General features: G+C 44.2%; 1 protein-coding gene across 4 annotated transcripts in view; it reads right to left on the reverse strand.

The window, feature by feature from the left end:
- LRRC7 (leucine rich repeat containing 7) overlaps nucleotides 1-19,621 on the reverse strand; it is a 105,291-nt gene that overhangs the window by 42,912 nt on the left and 42,758 nt on the right. For all 4 annotated transcript variants that reach the window (XM_053985276.1, XM_053985274.1, XM_053985277.1 and 1 more), the window contains exons 2-7: nucleotides 15,889-16,091; nucleotides 11,743-11,860; nucleotides 10,025-10,103; nucleotides 8,868-8,957; nucleotides 6,878-6,934; nucleotides 1,168-1,231 (exon numbers count right to left, since the gene is read on the reverse strand). In XM_053985276.1, coding sequence (XP_053841251.1) covers nucleotides 1,168-1,231; nucleotides 6,878-6,934; nucleotides 8,868-8,957; nucleotides 10,025-10,103; nucleotides 11,743-11,860; nucleotides 15,889-16,091 — 611 coding nt within the window. The remainder of the gene's footprint in view (nucleotides 1-1,167; nucleotides 1,232-6,877; nucleotides 6,935-8,867; nucleotides 8,958-10,024; nucleotides 10,104-11,742; nucleotides 11,861-15,888; nucleotides 16,092-19,621) is intronic.

The raw sequence follows: 19,621 nt of genomic DNA on the forward strand, positions 1-19,621 counted from the left end.
AACCCCTGATCCCAGCAGAGTGGGGGAGCAGAGCGAGCTCCTTTTGGCCGTGGCAGCCCCGTGCCTGTGGCTCCATCCGGGAGGGCACGGAGCTCTCCAGCCCCAGGGGAAGGACAGCAAAGAAATGAGGACGCCTTTGGTGTCCCAGGACACCAAAGAAACGAGGCTCTCCCACACCACCAACTCACCTTTCTCCAATAAAAGGGAAATTCCCATGGAAACCCAAGTCAGAGTTTCAGAATCCATGAAAACAGGACCACTTAATCCCTTTTTTTCCAGGTGTGAGTTAAGCTAGTACCACTTTTCCTGTGACATTCCTGCACATTCCCACTGTTCCTTGGCCTCTTGGCCCATTTGGCTCCTGGCACTTGATTCCAGCTCCTACATTTTGGCCAAAAAATGATGAAACTTGGGAATTCTGGCCCTTACAGGAGGATGGGACCACCCCTCTCCTGACTGATCACCGGGCTGCCATGGCATGGAAATATATGGAATATTGTCCAATTCCTTTCAAACACCACAAACCCAAGGCACCCCCAGAAGAGAGGCTCTGAACTCGGGCAGGATTTAATTCCTACAATTAAAATTCCAAGCAGCTCTTCTGAAAATTTTGCTGTGTTTATCCACGCTGAAGATTTTAATTAAAAATGGGAGTTAAATCCTCTCTTTCCTCCTGCATGGAATAAATGAGCAGCCTGGAACAGGGCGGGAGTTGCTCCATAAAACAGATGTAGAGACTTTGCTACAGCTTCGTAGCACCAGCTGACATTTCAGGGTTTGTTTGAAGTGGAATTATCTCAGTTTTATCTAAAGCTACAGGAGCTATTCCCTTGCAGGACTGCAATCCCTGATCCCGTTTTTCCATGGCTCCCAAGGAAGAGCATCTCTCACTTCCTGTGCTGACAGCAGGGAAAATTCCCAAAAGATTTCAATTTCGGGGAAATTAATTTGGATTTTGGGGGTGAGTTAGGGGCAGAAACTCCTGATGAGGTTCAGAACTGACCTCTGCTGGAACTGCAGAATGCCAGACTGGTTTGGGCTGGAGGGAAATGTGTCCCTTGCCCGAGGCCATGATCCCACAAAGCCTCTCCAGTAAAAGTTTAATTCCCCACGGACAGAGCACCCAAACCCCCCAGGTTTCCCCTCAAAAACTGGAGCATTTCTTACCAGCTCAGAGAACTCATTATTGCCCAGATCGAGCCTCTCCAGCTGAGTCAGTTTGTGCATTGACCTGGAACAGAGGAGCAAAGACTCAAAAACGAGATTTTAACTGGCAAAACGTCGGTCAGGTTTTGGTGGGATGAAAATAAAGCTGCACTGACCCTGTGATGGCAAGAAAGAATTGCACCAGTTTGATGCCAATGCAAATTTCAACAATATATCCCATCCTTGAGACGTTGACCGAGGTCACTGAACTCAAAAGCCAGCAAGAGTTATTTTCATATAAAAATAAACAAAATCTTGGCAGGTTTTTGCCGTATTTGCTCAGGGAAAATGCAACATGTTATATCAATAAGTGATTGAAATGAAATATAACAGAAATTGTGGCTTTTTGAGAGAGGTTTGTGCATTTGTTGTGTTTTTTTTATAAACCACTAGAAAGCGTTTGGACTCTTGAGCCAGGTCCCCTGCTCTGAGGTTCAGATTTAATCAAGTTCAAAGTTAATAAATCAATTTTTGCCTTTGTTTCCGTGAACAAAACTGGAGCAGGGCTTTATCCCAAGTGCAGAATTTCTCCTTAAGCCCAGATAGACCAAAGTGAACCAAGCACCACGCTGGGTTTGGGGGGGTGCAGTGAAAAAAAAAGAGGATAAAAATAATTAAATCATTTAACATGAACTGCAACAGGCAGTTCAGAGGCCTCCCGAGGTAATCAGATCCTAATCAAAAAATTAGCATTGCCTTAATTGCTGTGATCTAAAATACCAACCATTTTACCTCTGCAATTTGTACCAGAGGTAAAAGTGATGGTTGTTGAAAGGCTGTGGCTGAGAAACAGAGCCCTGGTGCCGAGAGCACTGCTGCTGTTTTATTGCCAAAAAATGTCATTTCTCCTTTGTTAAAGCAGGGAAACAAACTCCAAAACACCAGGAATTAAACTCCACGGGAACAGGAAATAAACCCCAGAGGAACAGGGAATAAATTCCATGGAAATAGGGAAATAAACTCCTCAGAAACAGGAAATAAACTTCATAAAAACAGGAAATAAACCCCACGGGAACAGGGAAATAAATTCCAGAGAAACAGGAAAGAAACCCCACGAACCCAGGAAATAAACTCCACAGGAACCTGAAAATAAACTCCACAGAAACAGGAAAATCAACTGCACAGAAATAGGAAATAAACTACATAGGGACAGGAAAATAAACCCCACAGAAACAGGGAAATAAAACCAGGGAAACAAACTCCACTGAAATGTATCACCATTTATTATTATTAATTAATACTTGGATTATTACACACATTATATAATACCTATATGATCTATATTTTAATATTTTAGATATCTCTATTACATCTTTTCAATGATGAAATCCTGGAACCCTTCAGAGTTTAAATACACTCAAAGTGGTAAAACCTTTGTCTTTCATCCCGAATTCTTTTGAACACAACTTTAACAGCTTTGGGTTTTCCACTGTAAATTCAGCTTCAAATGCAACTTTTGACCATTATTTGTGCCATTTCTACAGTCAAATAAACAATTCCAGAGGCTAAAATTGATGTGGGGGCAGATTAATTTCAGGGAGTTGGGGCCCCATCAGAAAATGAAGCTCTGCTGATGCTCCCAGTGGAAAATTAGATTTTTCCCATTCGCTGCTGCTATTTTTATCTCTTCCATATAATTACTTACATTCCTCTTATGGAAAGCTTCGTTACAGCTTCTGCGTGGGGTCACTTTATAGAGGTGGGTGAGGAAAGGAGCAATGATGAGTAATGCTCATTAATCACTCATAGCCTGAACGATGGCGTGGGGAGAAGGAACGTGCTCACGCCACAAAGATCTCCCACAAACCTTTATGGGGATCCCAACTGGAGCTCTCCTTCCACTCAGCAGTGAGTGGAGACTTTGGGCTACGAGGCTGGGATTCCCACGAGGTTCAGAATAAAAGTGATTTCATCTTTAAAATTGTTTTTAAATGTGGAATGTGGTTTTTGAAAGGCTACGGAGGCACGGGGATCAAGAACGGGAGGGTGGGGCTGGGGGATTCTCCAGGGTTATCCATGATCTCCCCTCCCACCACTCGGGGCCAGCAGGTTTTCCTCTGGAATTCAGCATTCCAAAGGAGATGGAAAAGAATCTTTTCTCTTTTCCTCTTGAAAAGAACACCAGAATCCCGTGGAAAAGACCTTAAAGCTCACCTGGCCCAAGGAAGGTGTCCCTGTCCTGCAACTGGATGAGATTTAAGCTCCCTCCCAACCCAAACGAGCCTGGACTCTATGAAGAATAATTAATAATCTGGGATTCTGTGAGGAATAATTAATAATCAATTAATAAAATAAAAAAAATCTATTTAAAAATAAAATAAATTGATAGAATAAATTAAGAAAAGAAAAGAAATTAATAAAAGAAAAGAAATTAATAAAATAAATTAAAATAATAAAAGAAAGGAAATCAATAAAATAATTTAAAAATAAAAATTAATAATAAATTTTCCAACAGCTTCACTTTAAAAATAGGAAAAGCCTTTTTCCCTAAAGCAAAACAATGGGAAATTTGCGTTTATTTCCAAAGCAAAACAACGGGAAAAGCCTTTTTTCCCCCAGAGCAAAACAATGGGATGCATTTCCCAGCCTCTTCCCCGAGCAGCAAACGGATCCAGCTTGGAAAAGCCTCGAGGGAAACCTCGCAGTAGCAGCTGCTGATGAAAATATTGCCAATATTTTAATAAGGCAGTGAGGGCAGGGGGTGGGAGCTCCCCAGGTCAGCCAGGGCTGCTACTTGAGGAAAACAGGGCGCCAGGGATGCTGCAAATCTCCGTAACCCCAAAGGTGGCAAACACTTCCCATCCTCATCGGGAGAAAGTGGAGCAACAGCTCAGAAAATAGCAGGAGCAGGAGAAGCTTTTCCCTAAATTTATCCCCCCCCCCTCTCCCCGGACAGGTTCTCAGCTGATTTTAAATTGTCTCTTCCACTGACTTCAACACACTTCAAAAAAAAAAAAAACCCTGTGATTTTCGCCAAGCAGCCTCCTGAAGTGGGGTTTGGGAAGTGCTGAGGAATGTGAATTTTATGGCAGGGATGTTTGTGAGTCGCTTCGGGCCGTTCTGCTATCGGGTTCCTGGAAGTAAAAATCACTTTTATCCAGCGAATTCCTGCCAGAAGGGAGGCAAAGGATTGGCAGATCTGTAATCTCAGAATGTTTTTTTCTGGAATTTCTGGATTATTCACTTCATTTCTCCCTCTGGAGCAAAGTCTTGGCTGCAGAAGGCACAAAAATTGTCACTCCACGGGGTTTGAAATTTCAAATTTGCAAATTTAACCTCTGCAAAACAGCCACTGTTATTGATAATAGGAAGAATCTTGTTTAATTCACTTGATTCCCTTTTAAAAACAAAAGAAAAATCTGCTTTTCACACGGTTTTTATGATGCTGCTTAAAAACCTGAATGTGTTTAACCTCCTTATATACAGTCCCAACCCTTTAAGAAATAACCATAAATAAGAGTTACAAATCATCCCAATAAATCTGAATTTTATCAAGAACAGGAAAACTTTCCCCCTCTGCCTTGTTCCCTAATGATTTTTTCCTACATTTTGGGGAGCTGTGGGTACCTGGCACATTCATTTGGTGGGATTAATTAAAATTATAACTTTGGGTCTATCTCTAAATCCAGGGGGAAAAGAGAGAAATGGAAAAAAGTGGGAAGGCCTGGGGAAAAAAATGGAATCAATGTCAGAAAAACATCATTTTTTTTCACACCGTATTTGCAGAAAAAAATCAAAGTACACTTGGAATTCAAAGGACAGAGAAAAATCCATTTTATGGAAATTCCTAAGAGGAAATTCTTGTGGGTGAAAAATGTGTTTTCCCCCCAGGCTTTTTTTTCCCAATATATAATTGGGAAGCCAAACCAGATATTTTCAGTTATAACTGCACCAAATTCTCATTTTCACCCCTTCATTCATTCCCCAGAATGAAAATCTTAATTGAGGAAGATCCTTCTTGTGTCCATTTCTCCTTCCAATAATTTAATGGAAAATTTTAACCAGGCTGCCCTTGGTTTTAGATTATGAGAAGAAAATTTATCCAATTTTCCCTTTATCAAGGAAAATATTGGAGCTTCGATAGGAAAACATGACACAAAATTGTAAAATTTAATTTTTATAGAATTGAATGCACAGAAATCATTTTGTAACTTAAATTGTGGCAGCTAAAAACCCCAGAAATTCAGCCCAGCTTGAGGGATTTGGAGAAAAAGGCCAAGCAGAGAATTCCTACATTCCACTGCCCACAACAGGCAAAGCCAAACGACGACTTTCCATGGAAAAATCTGAATTTTGACAGCAAAAAGAACGAGCGGGAATTCCCAGGAATAAAACCGGGGGGCTGAAATCAACCCTCTATTTTCACATGGCTCTCTTTTGGTACAGTCAGAGCCTGAAAGAATCAGGAATTAAAACCAGAATTCAAAACACTGGTTTTGAGTTTAAGGCTGAAAACTGAGCGAGATAAAATGGGTGATTTTAACAAAGGAAAGTGAAGGAAAAAGGAAAATAAAACCCCCACCCCATCATTACCATCTTCTTGTCCATAAAGTTGTTTAATTCCTGACTCCAAGCAGGAGGAGAAGGACAAGGATGGAAGATTGCAAGGAGAGAGCTGGAAAATCTGATTATTTCAGGAATTCCAGCCCGAAATCCCGGCGGGACAGAGCAACCCAAGCAAAGGAGGGCAGAGGAGATCCACGGTGGCATCCCTGGTGGAATTTCCCATTTCTGGCTGCTTTCAGCCCATTTCCCCAGTTCCCAGTTTCCCCAGTGAACACATTCCCTGTGAGCGCACACAAACACTGAAATACCTCCCCTCAATTCTGGTTTTTTAGATAAATATCATTATTTTTAGGCCCTGCCATACCATTCACTGTGCAATCCCTATTTTTCCTACCAGGACCTGCTCCAGCCTTTCCCATTTCCCAGATGAGCTCTCCCCCTTTTTTCATCCCTAAACTGATTTTTTTGGGGGATTTGAACATCCTGTTGGACTCCTGAGAGCAATCAGGAATATTCTGATTTTATTCTGGTTTTTTTTTTTTTCTTTTACCTCAGGAGGGATCTGGAATCTGCCCCGTGGCACAAACATCCCTTTGGCTGGGGTGAGAATTCCCTGACAGGTCCATTTGGATCCACGGCTCCCAACCCCTCTCCCATCCCTCATTCCCACCTGGAGAGCTCCTGATTTATCCCCAGATTCCCTCTGGTCCCTTAGGACGTGCCTTTGCACATTAAATCCCAGATTTTGACTGTTCTGCCCTCAGACTCCTGCCCATTTTTTGGGGACTGCAACTTTTCCTCCTCAAGAAGCAAATTCATCCTGAAGTCCAGGAGAAATCCTGGTTTATTTTTTTTTTCCCTCTACATCAGGACTCGCTCCTTTGGATGGCACTTTTCTGCAGGAAAAGAACTCCTGCTCCCAAAAAATCCTTTTGAGTTACACTCAGCTGATCAACCATTGTCCATCTTCCCTTATATCATGGAATCATTAATTGGGTTTGGTTTTTTTTTTGCTAAAAACCTTCAGTAGAATTTCTTTTATAAATGCAAAAAAAAACCCCACCCCAAAAACTCACAGAAACATCACCATTGCATTGCTACCAATCCAAATTTTTGGCACTTTTGGAAATTCCAGGTGAATAAATGTGAATACCCCAGCACTTACTTTGGTAGAGTTTTCAAGTGGTTTTCTCTTAACTCCAAAATTCGCAATTTGACAAGTCTGGAAATAGGAGAGAAAATAATTAATGCATTCAAAGAATCTATCAGAACCATTTGAAGTTATTATTTTAATTTTAAGAAATGTGTTTTATGCAAAATAATCCAACGTCCAATTCTTGTGGGACAAAAAATCAGAGCCAAATAATTTCTGTAATGTAATGTCTGCCCTGACCTGAACTCTCATGAAAAGCTCTGGCATTTATCAGGTGTTCCCAGCAATTTTAAATTCATTTTATTCATGACTCCAGCAAGGCAAACACAGGAAAAGTTGGGAAGTTTGGAAGGAATAAACAAACAAAAAACCAGCAAGAAAAAAAGAGCAGGGTTTGTAAGTTTAAGGTCAAATAGATCAGGCAGGAGGGACATAACAGCAATAATAAAGGAATTAGAGTCACTTAGTTCATATAAAATCAGCACTTGTGGAATAAAATGTTTTCTGCTAAAAGATTTGGGCTCCTAAACCTGCCCTTAATCCCAAAATCATCAGCCCAAGCCCCAGCAGGGCTCTGCCAGAGCAGGATGGGTACAAACACCACACTGAGGGTTCCATCCATCCCTTCTCCTGGATATTTGGATTGAGATCTGACACCAGGGGATGTGATTATAATAATAATTATTAAAGTAATAATTATTACAATAATATATAGTTAATAACAAAAATAATAATAATCATCATCATCATCATAATCATCCCCAGCATTTTTATCTCGCCAGGCTTGAGCAGCCCAGCATCACTCCCAGCAGGATTTTGTCACATTTTGTCATTTGGTTTGGAGAGCTGAGCTGATGTTCCCATACATAATAAATAAATAAAATAATTAATTTAAAAAATTAATAATAAAATAATTAATAATAAATAAATAATTAATTAAAATTTTAAAACTTTCACCCAAGTGGGTGCAGGGATCAGCCTAAAGCTGGGCTTGGGTGGGTTCTGTGACAACACCACAGCTTTGCTCTGCTGATCTTTTGTCTCCTGAGCTCCTCGCCCAGGGGGACAATCCAAGGGCAGACATTCCAGCAGTTCCCAGTGGGATAAACTCCCCATTTCTGCCAGGGCTGTGCAGGGTGGGGACCCCCCAGCTCCTGTGGGAATTGGGTTGACTCTGTGTCCACTGGGAAAAGAAGAGATTGTAGGGAGAGGAGAAGTGCTCTGAAGGGTTCGGTTTGATTCTTACTACTTTTTTTTTCCTTTTATTACTGTTAACAAAATTTTCTTTATACCCCTTTAAGGTTTTGAGCCTGCTTTGCCTTTCTCCTACTCCTGTCTCCCATCAGGAGGTGAGTGCACTGGTGAGTGGCCAGCACTGAACCCACCACACCAGTTGGTGCAGGGGCTGGGAGACCTAAAAACCTGGTGAAATCTCTAATTGGTGAAATCTCTAACCTGCTGAAACCTCTAATTGGCCAGCCAAACCCACCACACCCTGATCCCCCACCACCTCTGCTCTGTCCTTACCCAACCTTTTTGGCTCTGCTCTCGCTGGGTTTATTTTTGCCCTCGCTCCCCACCCCTCCTGCTCTGCTGTCTCTGGACTCCTCTCCCTCGTTCTGCTTCCACATTTCACTTTTGCTTGTTCCACCACCCTCAGCCACTTCTTCCTGCCCTTCGGAGCCACAGCTCCTCACCCTCCTGTCCCTTTGTCACCAGGAGGGGACCTGAGAAGAAATCTGCTGCCCCTGGCCCTGCCACAGCTGAGTCACTGCAGAGGGATGAGCCTCTGCAAGCCCTGCTGGCCCTCACCTCCCCCCAGACTCCACCAGCTCGCCACCCCGTTCCTGCTGACACAACACTCACTCATGAGAACAGGGCAGAAAAGGCAAAATCTCTGGGTTTTGTGCTCGGTTTTCCAAGGGGAGCCAGCTTTGAGCCGGTCCCTCGGAGCCTGAGCCGGGTTCAAGCACAGGAATGTGCTGTGGTGACTCATCCTTACCTTCCAAAGTTAGCTGGAAGAAACTCCAAAAAGGCATCGTTTAGATAGAGCTGGGTCAAATTTAGAAGTTGTGTGAAGCCATCTGGCAGCCTAAAAAAACAGAGCAAACCTTAATGCTCACCCCGAGTTGCCATGGAGATAATAACAATGTATATTTAGAAGCAGAAAGGTGACTTTCTCTCTCACCTACTTCTTCTACCCAAATTCTCCTGAAGAACTCACTTTTAACAGACATTTTTGCCCGTTCCCATCTTCACTGCATTGCTACAAACAGGAAATGCAAAGGCCTGGCACATTCAGGGGACAGCAGCCTTTTCTCCCTTCCTGCTTGAGGGATTTACACCAAAGTTGCTTCTTCTCTTCTCTTCTCTTCTCTTCTCTTCTCTTCTCTTCTCTTCTCTTCTCTTCTCTTCTCTTCTCTTCTCTTCTCTTCTCTTCTCTTCTCTTCTCTTCTCTTCTCTTCCTCTTCTCTTCCTCTTCTCTTCCTCTTCTCTTCCTCTTCTCTTCCTCTTCTCTTCCTCTTCTCTTCCTCTTCTCTTCCTCTTCTCTTCCTCTTCTCTTCCTCTTCTCTTCCTCTTCTCTTCCTCTTCTCTTCCTCTTCTCTTCCTCTTCTCTTCCTCTTCTCTTCCTCTTCTCTTCCTCTTCTCTTCCTCTTCTCTTCCTCTTCTCTTCCTCTTCTCTTCTCTTCTCTTCTCTTCTCTTCTCTTCTCTTCTCTTCTCTTCTCTTCTCTTTCTCTCTTTTCCTCTCATTCTTTGTCCCTCTCCCTCTTCCTTTCTCTCTATTTTTCTTAAACTGAAACATCAACATTTCACCCTTTCTCCCCTTCACTCCACTTTGTAAATCCTGGATTTACAACTCTTTTTTTTTTTTTTGTTGCTATTTTTGCAAGATTTTGGGAGGAATAAGGAATAAGGGTTGGCCAAGTGTCCAGATGAATCCTCACCCCTGTGATCAGAGACTGCCCAGCCTGACTGGCACTAACAGAGTACTCAGATCTCAGACAAACCCACTTTGGGTTTAAATTAGAGACTATTTAAATTGTTTCAATTTAAACAATTAGAAAGACATTCAGATTAACCCTGCAAAAGGACTGGGTAAAAAGCTCTGAGCTCATTTGGTGCCCTTGGAATGAGCAAAACGAGCTCCTGGTACTCACTTGGACACGGGGTTGACGCTGGCTTCAATTATTGTTAAACACTTACAACACTTAATGTTTTCTGGGAAATCTTGGATTCCTAAAGAAAAACATGGAAAGAGTATTAGATACACAAAAATATTTATTAGACATGGACAAATATTATCTACACAAAAACTGTTTGGCCTGTTCATAAATGCTTAACTGGGATTTCCAGCTCAGACTTCAGCTCGAGCAGGAGGGAAACAGAGTTTGGAATTATCATCCAAAAGGTGATGCTCTAAATAAATACATAAAAATACAAAATTATAAGTCTTCAGCTACTGCTTGATTTATATAATGTTCCAGGATTAACAGTGACATAACTTGTGCTGAGATTTGTGCCTTCATCCCTTCCCAAACTGCTTTTCTCTCACAGAATCCTCATAGTCTCCAGACCTCCCCTGACAGGAAATTTCCCAACACTTCCAGGAATTCCTAAGCCTCATTTTTTAAAAACTAAGACCCTCGAGCTCAGACAGCAAAGGTTTTTAGGCCTATCGATATGAAAATGCAGAATTGGGAATGCACAGCAGCAAACCAGTCTAGATAAATCCTGGGAATTGCTCAAATCCCTCACACAAGAGCCCAGCGAGCTCTGAACCCCTTTGGAAGTGGAATGCTCCTAAATGCATGGAAAACTGGCCTCACATTCCTGTTCCCAGCTGGGCAGAAGCCCCCAGAGCACAGGATACTGAAGAAAACTTGATTTTTTAAAGGAAAAACCAGAGCTGGACTTGCACAGAGCCTCCCCCAAAGCACCGGGCGAGAAACCCGAGACAGAGCACGAATTTCTGCACCGCGAGGAGGAAAAGCTTCATCTCAGCTCCCAGTTTTTTGGGGGGGATCCTGGGGATTGGGAGCCCTTGTGGATGTTCTCAGTTCAGTCAGAGAAAAAAAGAGAAAGATTTCTGCCAGGCTAAGCCTGGGAAAAAATCCGAGAGGAATGTAAAAAATCTATTATCTTGCTTTCTGTTGTGATGCACTAAATAATCCCAGGGTCGTGGGCTCAAGCCGCACGTTGGGCGCCAGCTGCAGGAATTCCCTTTGGTCCCCTCTGAGCACGGGGTGGGAATCCTACATGGATAAAAGACAAAAGGTGCTCTTCTCCTCGGGACTAAATCCTGTTTATTCTGAAGGAGCCACCTCAGATCCAGGTGACACCTCAGGGGGTAACAGAGGCCGAGGTGTCTGGTGGTGTCCGGAAGAGAGAGAGTGAATGTCTTGTCCCAGGGGGTTTTGAGCCCAGGGAAAAGTGGGGTGGGGCAGAACCGGGAAGCCACATCCAATGGGACACAGGTGAGGAGAAGGGGAGGGAGGAGCAGGTCAGGCAGAGCCCGTCACACCTGAGGCTTGGGGGGGTAGGGGAAAGGTGTGTGGGATAGACCAATGTGACACAGTGCAATATAAAAACTACTCCGTGCAAATTCCCAATCACCCAGTGCAAAACAACAACTAAATAACTATTTAGTGCATCACAACAGTTTTCTGTTCGTATTGTTTATAGATCTGTTCTGCCACACTGACCTAAGCCCAGCGTACCGATCAGGTGAAATGTTTTTACTGTAAGACCAATGGAATTAACGTTCACGATGTTCTCTATAAAAGAGAGAAATGCTTTTGAATAAACACTCATTTTGCCTTCTGAAATCATGTGAGTTGTTTCGCCCGTCCCTGGCTCAACAGCGTCGAGCCCTCACCGTTCTTGCTGATGTCGAGCTCGCGGAGGTTGACCAGGCTGGCGATGGACGTCGGGAGGCTGGACAGGTCGTTGTCGGGGATGCTCAGCTTCCGCAGGGCTTGGCAGTTGAACAGTTGCTGTTCCGGGGGTTCCATGGGGAGACAAAAAAAAAATCCATTTGGGATCGTTACTTGTCAGGGTCAGCTTGTTGGGACCCCAGCAGTGTGGAAGTCCTTTCCCTAAATCGTGCAGCCAAAGAAGGAGCCTGGAATGCTCCGATTGCACTTTCAAGGTTGTTTATTTCTTCTTATCTGAGCATTCTTTCTCTGACCTGCCCAGCTCTGCCTAGCAAGGAGGCCATGGCAGTCTGACCTCGAGCCTTGGGTGGCTCCCACCTTATACACTCAAAACTATGTGTGTGTGTTTACAATTTATTACCAATTCCCATCACCTCTGTTAGACTGGGAATCTCTGCCTTAAACCAACAGAAAAGTGTCACCAGCACAGCAAGACATGGAGGGCAAGATGAAGGAGAAGAAGGCCAGGACATGCCCAAATTCCTCCATCTTGACCCCCTGAATTATATTCTAAAAACCCCAAAATTCTACTTTTCCACCCTGTGTTAGTTCAACTACCACACTGCTCAAACCCTTGTGGCTTGTAATTCCTCACACAGAGTTGGCAGCTTTTTCCACGGGCTGAAATGGAAGCCACAGGTGGTTTTGACTTTGTGCCAATGTCCCCGAGCCCCCTGCCAGGGTCTGGAGCCAGCCAGGGCAGCCAGAGGGATGTGCTGGACTCCCACAGCTACTGACACACAAACAGCACAAACCCCCGTTGGCCACAGCAGAGTTCAACCCTCCCAGTGGGGTTTTTGGGATGGCGTTCCCACGGTTGGCAGGGATAGGACGAGCAGGTCATGGGGAGCAGGGATGTTCAAGGACACCCAAAAGCTGTAAATTCATTGCAATCAATATCTTGTGATTCTGATATCACTGCATATAATCTATATTTATTGGTGCATTCCATATTTGTCATAGAAATTCCAATTTTTGTGCCTCCCGGTAAATTAAAATATTTCATTTCATAATTAAATTTCATGGCAGATTTTAAATTACTGTGACTGTATTCAGATTAAGTAATTATCCTCAAGATCCAAAAAAATGCTTTGGCATTATTCAAAGGATACTTCCTTGAAATCCCTGCCCAAAATTCAGGACTCAATTCTAATTTTTCCATCAAATTCCAATTTTATAGAAGTGGATTCCCAGTTTTCACCAGGAATTCCTTTGGGAGCTGAGGAGAGCTGGGAACTCAGAGTTCTGACCCCACCTGGACACACTCAAGACTTTGGAAGTGCTGGAGGGAGAAGCCCAATAAAAAATCTTCCCTCTGGAATGATTTCATGAAGTGCTGTTGCACCAGAAGGAATATGAGACATGGAATGTGGGAATGAGGTCCCAAAATTGCCTTTTTTTCACCCACTGGGTGCTTAACAGATGTTTTTCCCAGTTTCCAGAGCTCCCTGGCCATCAGGATTTTGTTGGAATCATCATTCCCTCTGCCCATGAACAACTCTAATTCCTCTCAGACCAAATCCAGGTGATGTTACCAAGCTCTGAGTTATGAAATCAGGGTTTTATTCTGCACCTCTGGGGAGAATTCCAGCCCACTCATGTTTTTCTGGATGCTGATTCCAATGACTCCACTCTCATCCAGATCAATTTTCCCTTTATTAGTCATCAATTCACTTGACTCATACAAATAAAGGTTTTTTTGCAGCAGGAGAATGAAGTCAAAGGCAAAGAGAATAAAAAGACTTTGCTGGATTTAGCCAGAAAAGAGAGTTAGAAGTATAAAAACATCTTGTAAATCCTTAATAAACCAGAGAAATACAAGAAATGAAGTACTAAAAATCAGCAGGAAAAGAATCATCATTATGATACCTAAAATGGAAAGTAAAAATAAAATCAGGCAGAACGAGTTTAAGGCATCAATGTAAAATAATTTACTGGACTCTAGAGCATCACATGAAATTAAAGTAGAGCTGGACTTAACTAAGTTGTTTCCTCATTAAATAAAAAAAAAATGATCAAGAGTTTTGATTCAAAAGAATTTTGTAATATCAGGGTCACAGAATATTTGGCAAAGAACAGAAAATGACCAAAAATTTCCTCTGGAGTAAATTATTTGAAAATACATTTACAGAGGGAGGAGAGAATGGTAGAATTTAATGTATAACACAAAAGTTCATGTTAAGTAATACAGTGCCAGTTTCATGGGGGAAAAAAGGCATTTTCTCTCCTGGAATACTAATTCAGTGATGAAAAAAAAAAGCCTTGAGCTCTGCAGCAAAAACACCTCGAGCAGAAAATTTGATAAAGGAATTATTTCAGCTGTTGAATTCCTGGTAACAATTAATAAAGGCTTAAGACAAAAACTGATGAAGGTTATTAACACTGCCATTAATCTTCCCTTCCACATGGCCAAGATCATGTTAAACTCGATGTACTCTAAATTAAAATTATCACCTTCATCCCAGTTTCAGCATTTTTGGACCTCTTCCCTTTGGTCTGCATTTTTTCCATACAGGATTCTGGCACCTTGCTCTGATATTTTTGCTTTCTGAAACACTTCGATCATTCCAAGAGGCCCAGCCCAAATACCCCAAAAATCCCTCCCTAAATGAGACACTTCAAATATTCCTCAGTAGCAGAAGGAAAAGAAGGGAATTTATTATTATTATCACTATTAGAGGAAGAAGAAGAAAAGGAAGAAAAGGAAGAAGAAGAAAGAAAAGGAAGAAGAAAAGGAAGAAAAGGAAGAAGAAGAAAGAAAAGGAAGAAGAAAAGGAAGAAAAGGAAGAAGAAGAAAGAAAAGGAAGAAGAAGAAAGAAAAGGAAGAAGCAGAAAGAAAAGGAAGAAGAGGAGAAGATGGGACCTCAGGGTTTCCTGAGCAGGTTCTCCCCAGGATCCATTTGGGATTTCTGGGGATAGAACCCAGCTGGCTCTGTGCTGTGTCTCCAGGAGAGCTCAGGCAGCTCTCCACAGCATTTTTCCATGAAAATAAAGGGATTTTGGTGGCCCTGCCCCACCATCTGTGCAGAATTCCTCCATGGAGTGAGACCTCTCAAGCAATGAACCATCACATCCCAGCAAAGCAACCCCATGGCTTGGAAAAAGCCCATTTTGTACTTTTGTAAATGGAATTTTGACAAAGTCTCTGCGCAGCAGAAACGGGAAATTTGCTGTGAGATGACGGAGAATGAAGCAGTGTTTAATTAAAGATTTGTAAGCATCTTTCATCACTGTGGAGAAAAATTCCATTATGGCCTGGATCCCATTCCTTCATGCTTCATTATGGAGCCTGCACCTGCCATTAATTGGTTTCTCCACCTTTCCCTCCTTTGTTTCCAGAACATTTTGGTTGCAGTAACTTTTAATTCCTTATAGCAAACACTGATCAGCAGGAGAAGGGATTGGAAGGTTCCAGAAGGGGAGTTTTACACGGGAAGGATGGCTTGGATGATCTCAGGGCAGTTATGAAACTCCTGCTTGGAGAGCTGGCATTTCCCAGGAATGTGCCACAGGGATAAAGGGCTGGTCCTGACAGAGAGAGCAGCTCTGGAATTCCCAGGAATGTGCCACAGGGATAAAGGGCTGGTCCTGACAGGGAGAGCAGCCCTGGAATTCCCAGGAATGTCCCACAGGGATAAAGGGCTGGTCCTGACAGGGAGGACAGCCCTGGAATTCCCAGGAATGTCCCACAGGGATAAAGGGCTGGTCCTGACAAGGGAGGACAGCCCTGGCATTCCCAAGAATATTCCACAGGGATAAAGGGCTGATCCTGAAGGAAAAGCAGGGATGGAGAGGATCCAAAGCCAGTGGTGGCTCCTGATCCACGTACTGGATACCAGAGGAATTTCCAGGGCCAAAACCGTTTCTTTTGGAGAAATGTTTTTCCCAGTTTCAGGTTCCAAGCTACCCCATTCCTGTGCTGTGAAGAAGGAGCAGGAGGCCCTTCTCCTCCCAGTCCCAATCTCCTCCTGATTCCAAGGAACATCCCTGGAGCCCCCATCTCCACCTGTCCCCAGGAGCTCCAGCAGCCCCAGAGCCGGGCGCACATCCCAGGCTTTGCCCTGGCACCCCAGCAGGACATGGATTACCTTGGGAAGCTCCTCAATCTGGTTGGCATCGAGGTAAAGCTCCTCCAGGGTCCTCTCGAAGTTGAAGACCTCCTTTGGCACCTGCTGCAGGCCACAGTGGGAATAATCCAGCACGGAGACGATCTCCTCCTCCCCGCGGAAACACCGGCACGGCACCAGGCGGCCGATGAGCTTCCTTTTGCTTGTCATCTCCAAGCAGCATACTGAGGGGAAAAGGGAGGAAAAACGGGATTTCAGCAGCGTTTCGGGGGAATGTTCTTGGGAATTACCCTCAGGATTTCAGCTCGTTAAAAGCAGCTCTCCCCAGGGATATCCGGAGCGTGCGTCTGCGGCACCTTGCTGGAAAGGGAAGGTGGGATTTGGAGTGCAATGGGAAACCCTGGACCCTGCAGCTGTTCCCTGCTCTGCGGTGGAAGGGAACACACCAAGCCCAGCCACAAGCCTGGCTTCCACGGGAAAATGGGAAGGCACAGAATCCAAAGCCATCCATGGAAGCTCAGAGCCAAGGCCGGTCCCTGGCCCAGTCCTGGCACCTGGGTGTGATTCCCATGGGAAATGGGCATTATCCCCAGATCCCCCACAGCAGCAGAGCTCCCACAGCTGCTCCCACGGGCTCCTGCAGCAGCTGAGGAAAGCAGGGATGGAACCCTTGGCTACAGAGCGATCCCAAACCATTCCTGCTCCTCCTGTGCCACCAGGCTCTGCTGGAAGCTCCAAGAGGGGATTTAGCAAAACCAATTCCCTTTCCTGCACTAAAATACACATCCAGGAAGTTTTCCCAAACTTCTCCCACCCTCAATCCCAGTAGTGCAGACCCTCCCTCACCCCCAGCGTGCGTGGGCACCCCTAACTCAGTGAGTAACTTTACACAGTGCCCTACTCCTTGTGGAACAAAACCACTTCAGGATGGAGGGAATGCTCCAAAAGTGGATTTGGAGCACGTCAAGCAGTCCCTAAATCCATCCTGGACACCTTTAGCAGTTACTTCAACATTCTGGATAAACCAGGCTGTCCTGAAACGTATTTACCACAAAGGCGAGGAGGGCTCAACCTTCAACTCCCATTTTCCAAACCACTTCCAAGATTTTGAGTTATAGTTAGGAAAAAAAAATGCACTAAATTAGTCCAAAGAAGCAAAGTAAGTTTTTTGCAGCAAGCACCAGTATGGAATGGCAGGACCTGGGCCACGGTTGAAAGGAGTAGAATTTCACACCCTGTGGGCTCGTGGTAATTAAACATTTTATTAATTTCAGCATTATTAATTCCTACCCTGGACTAATTCCAGCTTTGGTAATTACACTTTCCTTCCCTACATTTTGCTCTGTCCTGATGTTCAGAGATCCTTTCCTTGGGGCTGGTGCTTGCTGGGGGAAAAGGCTCAGCCCAGGAGCCACCCCCTGACTGAGCTGAGTCAGGGACACAGCAGCTCAATCCATTCCTTGATCCCTGCCAGGGGTTCCTCATCCCTCTTCCACTCCCCCTGGAAGCACCAGAGCTCGGTGCTTTTCCCCATTTAAGAACTAAAATTCCCCACAGCCGAGTCCTGAGGTCATTGCCCCACGTCACACATTACACAGGAAGATCAGAGCCTCCAAAAGAGCTCAAAAATCAGATTATTTCTGGAATAAAGACAGATAAATGAGGAAAGCAGCATAAAATAACCTGCTCCTTTTCAGCTCCAGCAAGCAGCTCATTAGCAGTTCCTGCAGTTTATTGTCTTATAAAGAAACTCCTTCATCTGAGGAAAACAGGAGCTTTATGGAAATCAATTACAATAAATTACAATCCCTTCTCAATTCATGCACCTTTTGTGCAGGAAAACACTAATCCCTGTTTATCAGGAGTCACAGGAGAAGACATTTCCCTCACCTGCTGGAAAGTCTGAGAAAACTGCTGCAGGTTCACCGGGCTGAATTAAGGAAGGGATGAAACAGCTCAACAAATTCCAACATTCCAAATGTCTTGGGAAGGAATTCCTGGCTGGGATGGAATTCCCAGAGAAGCTGTGGCTGCCCCTGGATCCCTAAAAGTGTCCCAGGAGCAGCCTGGGACAGTGGAAGGTGTCCCTGCCACGGCAGGGGTGGGATGGGATGAAATTTAAGATCCCTTCCAAGCCCAGCCATTCTGGAATTCTGGGATCTCCTGAAGAGTCCAGCAGGGGCTGCAGAGCAGAGGTGGTGAAAATGCTGCTACAAAGATCTCCAGAAGTGGCCTCTGTGTGATTGGCAGGATAAATCAATTCTTAATTTGCTGTTTTGCAGGATACATTAATGATGGATTTAATTTTTCTCCCAAACAAGTTTTGCACGGAACGCTTCACAGAAGTGCTGGTACCTCAGGGAGTTGTTGCAGTGCCACAGCCAGAGCCAAAATTCAACAAATAACCAGAAAAAGCAGAGCCAAAATCCAACCAGGTCCAAAGGCAGCAGGTTCTGGGCTCTCAGGGGCCAGCCTGAGCTGTCTGACCGGGCAGCAAACATCAAACCCCTCCTGCCCTTCCCATTTCACTCAGAAAACTCCAAGAAATCCCAGTCGTGGGGATCTGGCAGAGCTAGAAACTTACTGAGAAATGCTGAAAACCAAGAACCTGGAAGTGTGGATGGGAGCGTGGCAGGGCTGGGATGAGCAGTAAAACATTTGCCAGAGGGTTCAGAAAATAGGGATTATTTCCAGAGCAGCAGGGAATTCTCCTCAGTGCCTCCTTTGTCACACATCTCACACAAGGGATGGTTTTTCTGCTCCTGTTTTCTTTCTCTTTTAGCAGCACAATCAACACCATTAATATGGAATTCCTTCCCAGTGTCCCATCTAAGTCTCCAACAAAGAAGCCAATCTAAACCTCCCCTTCTTTAAAGCACATCCCTCTTTTCTCCAAGTCCTGTAAAAGACTTGTTTGGAAAGCAGGAGCCCTTTCTGGAGCATTAACCAGGATTCCTGGGGGATTCCAGGGCAGCTGCTCCCTCCTCTGACCTAAGGAAGGCACTGGGAATTTCCCAGTTTGTTCCAACACCCCAGAATTTACATTTTCTCTGCCAAAAGAGATTTGATAACGGGGACTACACATAAGAAATGGAACAAAGCTGAGCTTAAGGTTGGAATTAAAAAAGAAAACAACCCTCAAATTTCCTTCAGTCCAAAGCCTTTCCCCCACAGATATTCTCCTGCCACTGGCCAGAAATCCACTTATGTTTCCTTTCTTCCCTTTAATTAATTCTGTGGGCTGCCTGGCTGATTTCCAGTGTCCAGTTGCAGTCTGGGTCACTGCAATAATTAGGGAACTTCAAAGCCCTCGGAGCCATCTTCATTTCCAGCACCACGTTTCAATTAGAAACACAACCCTGTTAATAATTCAGAGCCTTGAAGGAACGGAGGAAGGTTCTCTCTGCACTAACAACCACGTGGAACCTTTCTACAGCTCTGCCACCTCCTCATCCAGATTTTGGGTTTGAAATTTGCTGCTCACCTTTCTGTGAGCTGCAGCTTTGTGGGCACTGGCTTTGCAGGAACGCCGGGAGTTCTCAGCACTTTGTTTCTTTGCTCTGGGAGTTGTGTAACTCTCACTACCTCTACTTTGTGTTCTTCATCCCAAACTTTTGTCTCCAGCTGTAATCCCGTACTTGTGACACGGGAATTGTGCTTATGTAAGCTCTGACATCAGTCCTTGCTGCTGTTTGGCATTTCCTCCCCATTTTCCCATTCAGAAGAGGCCCCTGATGAGGTGCAATCTGCTTTT

Source organism: Vidua macroura, chromosome 9, assembly GCF_024509145.1.
Source record: "Vidua macroura isolate BioBank_ID:100142 chromosome 9, ASM2450914v1, whole genome shotgun sequence".
NCBI lineage: Eukaryota > Metazoa > Chordata > Aves > Passeriformes > Viduidae > Vidua > Vidua macroura.